Raw genomic sequence first — 2,117 nt, 5'->3', positions numbered from 1 at the left:
ACAATTACATTTAAAAAACCACATACCCCATCGAATTCTATGAGAAATTCAGTTTTTAGACGTCTACTGGCATCATGTTCTCCTTCTCTTCTTTCACACAAAAGGCTATCAACTTCATCTAGAAGACAGAGGAGGGAGACCAAACCTGACCAAAGGTTGGTTACAGGGCGCAGGGGAAAGAGTTGTTGCGTATGGCATTGCATTTATGTCAATGGCAGATTAATTCGGAAAAGGATACTAAGAGTGCTGCACAGCACCAGGAGTATTATCAATGACACTGTATTGTAAAAGTATAAGGTGTGGAATTGGAGAATGTTCTATTGTGTATATTTTTGCCACAATTAGGAAAAAATTACATGAACAACAATGACAAAGATGGAAATCTTCTAGAATTAAATATGACAAGGGTACAACTCTTCTTGATATAACTGAATTATTGAGTTGTATAATGTGGGAAAAGTACTAATAAAACTGTTTAAAAAAAGAAATAGGGTAAGATTTTTACATAAGGTCAATCTATGGAAGTGATTTTAATCTTTATCACTCTAAGTTAGATAGTATTTATCTCTCAATTATTAGACAGTATTTAACGATGACCTTTTAAACTTTCCTTCTGAATAATCTTTCCTATCATAAACTCAAAAAAACCCAATATCAAAAACACTACCAAATTCACTACCATCAAGTTGATTGATGACAATTCATAGCACCTCTATAAGAGAGGACAAGTGTGAAATGTCATGACTAAGTCTTTGTGGGAGTAGAAAGCCCCACCTTTCTCCTGCGGAGTGGCTCTGAACTGCTGATCGTGCAGTAGAGTGCATAGCCACTACGCCACCTCTCATACTTAGAATGGAGAATTTCATGAATACTCAACTTCGGGAAAACATGTTCTCACCTATAAAAATGATAGAAGGTTGAAGTTCTCGAGCCACAGCAAAAAGAGCTCTCACCAGTTTCTCTCCTTCTCCCACCTGAAACAGAGCATCAGGCAGCATCACTACACAAATAAGAAACCTTATTCCAGCTTTCTCACTTCATAGGCTCTCAGTTGAGAACCTAGGATCAAATTGTCCTTTATTACAGCAACTGACAGTTTGCATATTTCGGAGAAAGGGAATTTGTTTTTCCAACTCAGTGGTTACTGAGTTGCCCCTTTATGACAGTGGTTCTCAACCTTCCTAATGCCACAATGCTTTAATACAGTGCCTGATGTTGTGGTAACCTGCAATCATAACATTCTTTTCTTTTTCTTTCTTTCTTTCTTTTCATAACATTATTTTTGTTACTACTTCTTAACTATCATTTTGCTACTGTTATGAATCAGGCAACCCCTGTGAAAGGATCATTCGATCCCGCAAAGGGGTCACGACCTATAGGTTGAGAACCACAGCTTTATGATATTAGTGAACAGATTATATACTAATAATTTAATACAGCTAGGTAAGTACTTTAACAATGAAATATATTTTTGTTTTGCTCTGCATTCAAAAGAGTTCAGAATCGAATACATTCGGAATATAACTAGTGAGAGGAGGAAAGACTAGGAAAAATGAAGAGAGGCTCACATATTTCTTCAGTGTTAGATTGCACAGTATATTTGTGGAAGCAAGTTGTAAAGTTTGTTCCTAAGCAAAACTTGCCTTGTTAAGAACACGTAGAACACCTGTCCTCACAATACCAGTGTTAATAATATGAAAATCTTCTGAGGTAGTTCAGGAGATCCATGCATACCTCTCAAAGCATCCCTGGGTTCCACAAACACCATAATATGCCTATCCTGAGGGGCTGGCCCCAATCCTTCAGAGGACAGCACTGAAGCTACAGCTCAGGGAGAGGGAAATTTCTGATCAGAGCACACGGGAGCAAATAAAGGGGGAAGAAGAGCGAGTGAAGCACATCCTGGCCCACCAAGCCTCGAGGACAATATCCCTGCTCAGAACAGCCAATGCACAGAGACGATCATATGTCCGGCCCCAGTATGAGACACGACGTCCCTCACTGAAGCACAGCCCTACAGGACACAACACTGGAGACACAGTGTGGGAATTGCGCCCAATCTGACCCCACCACACCTAGGCAAAACACTGAAGGCGTGCAACAGAACAGCAAGGGGA

At 39.6% G+C, this 2,117-nt stretch overlaps 1 protein-coding gene across 1 annotated transcript in view; it reads right to left on the bottom strand.

The window, feature by feature from the left end:
- Positions 1-2,117, bottom strand: part of SPAST (spastin) — an 85,369-nt gene that overhangs the window by 21,499 nt on the left and 61,753 nt on the right. Inside the window, exons 6-7 of the mRNA XM_045287022.1 lie at positions 899-974; positions 27-118 (exon numbers count right to left, since the gene is read on the bottom strand). Coding sequence (XP_045142957.1) covers positions 27-118; positions 899-974 — 168 coding nt within the window. The remainder of the gene's footprint in view (positions 1-26; positions 119-898; positions 975-2,117) is intronic.

Source organism: Echinops telfairi, unplaced genomic scaffold, assembly GCF_000313985.2.
Source record: "Echinops telfairi isolate 266 unplaced genomic scaffold, ASM31398v2 ScPeMD7_10;HRSCAF=50, whole genome shotgun sequence".
Lineage (NCBI taxonomy): Eukaryota > Metazoa > Chordata > Mammalia > Afrosoricida > Tenrecidae > Echinops > Echinops telfairi.
The sequence above is the reverse complement of the archived record's forward strand: the minus strand, read 5'-3'. Positions and strand labels throughout refer to the sequence as shown.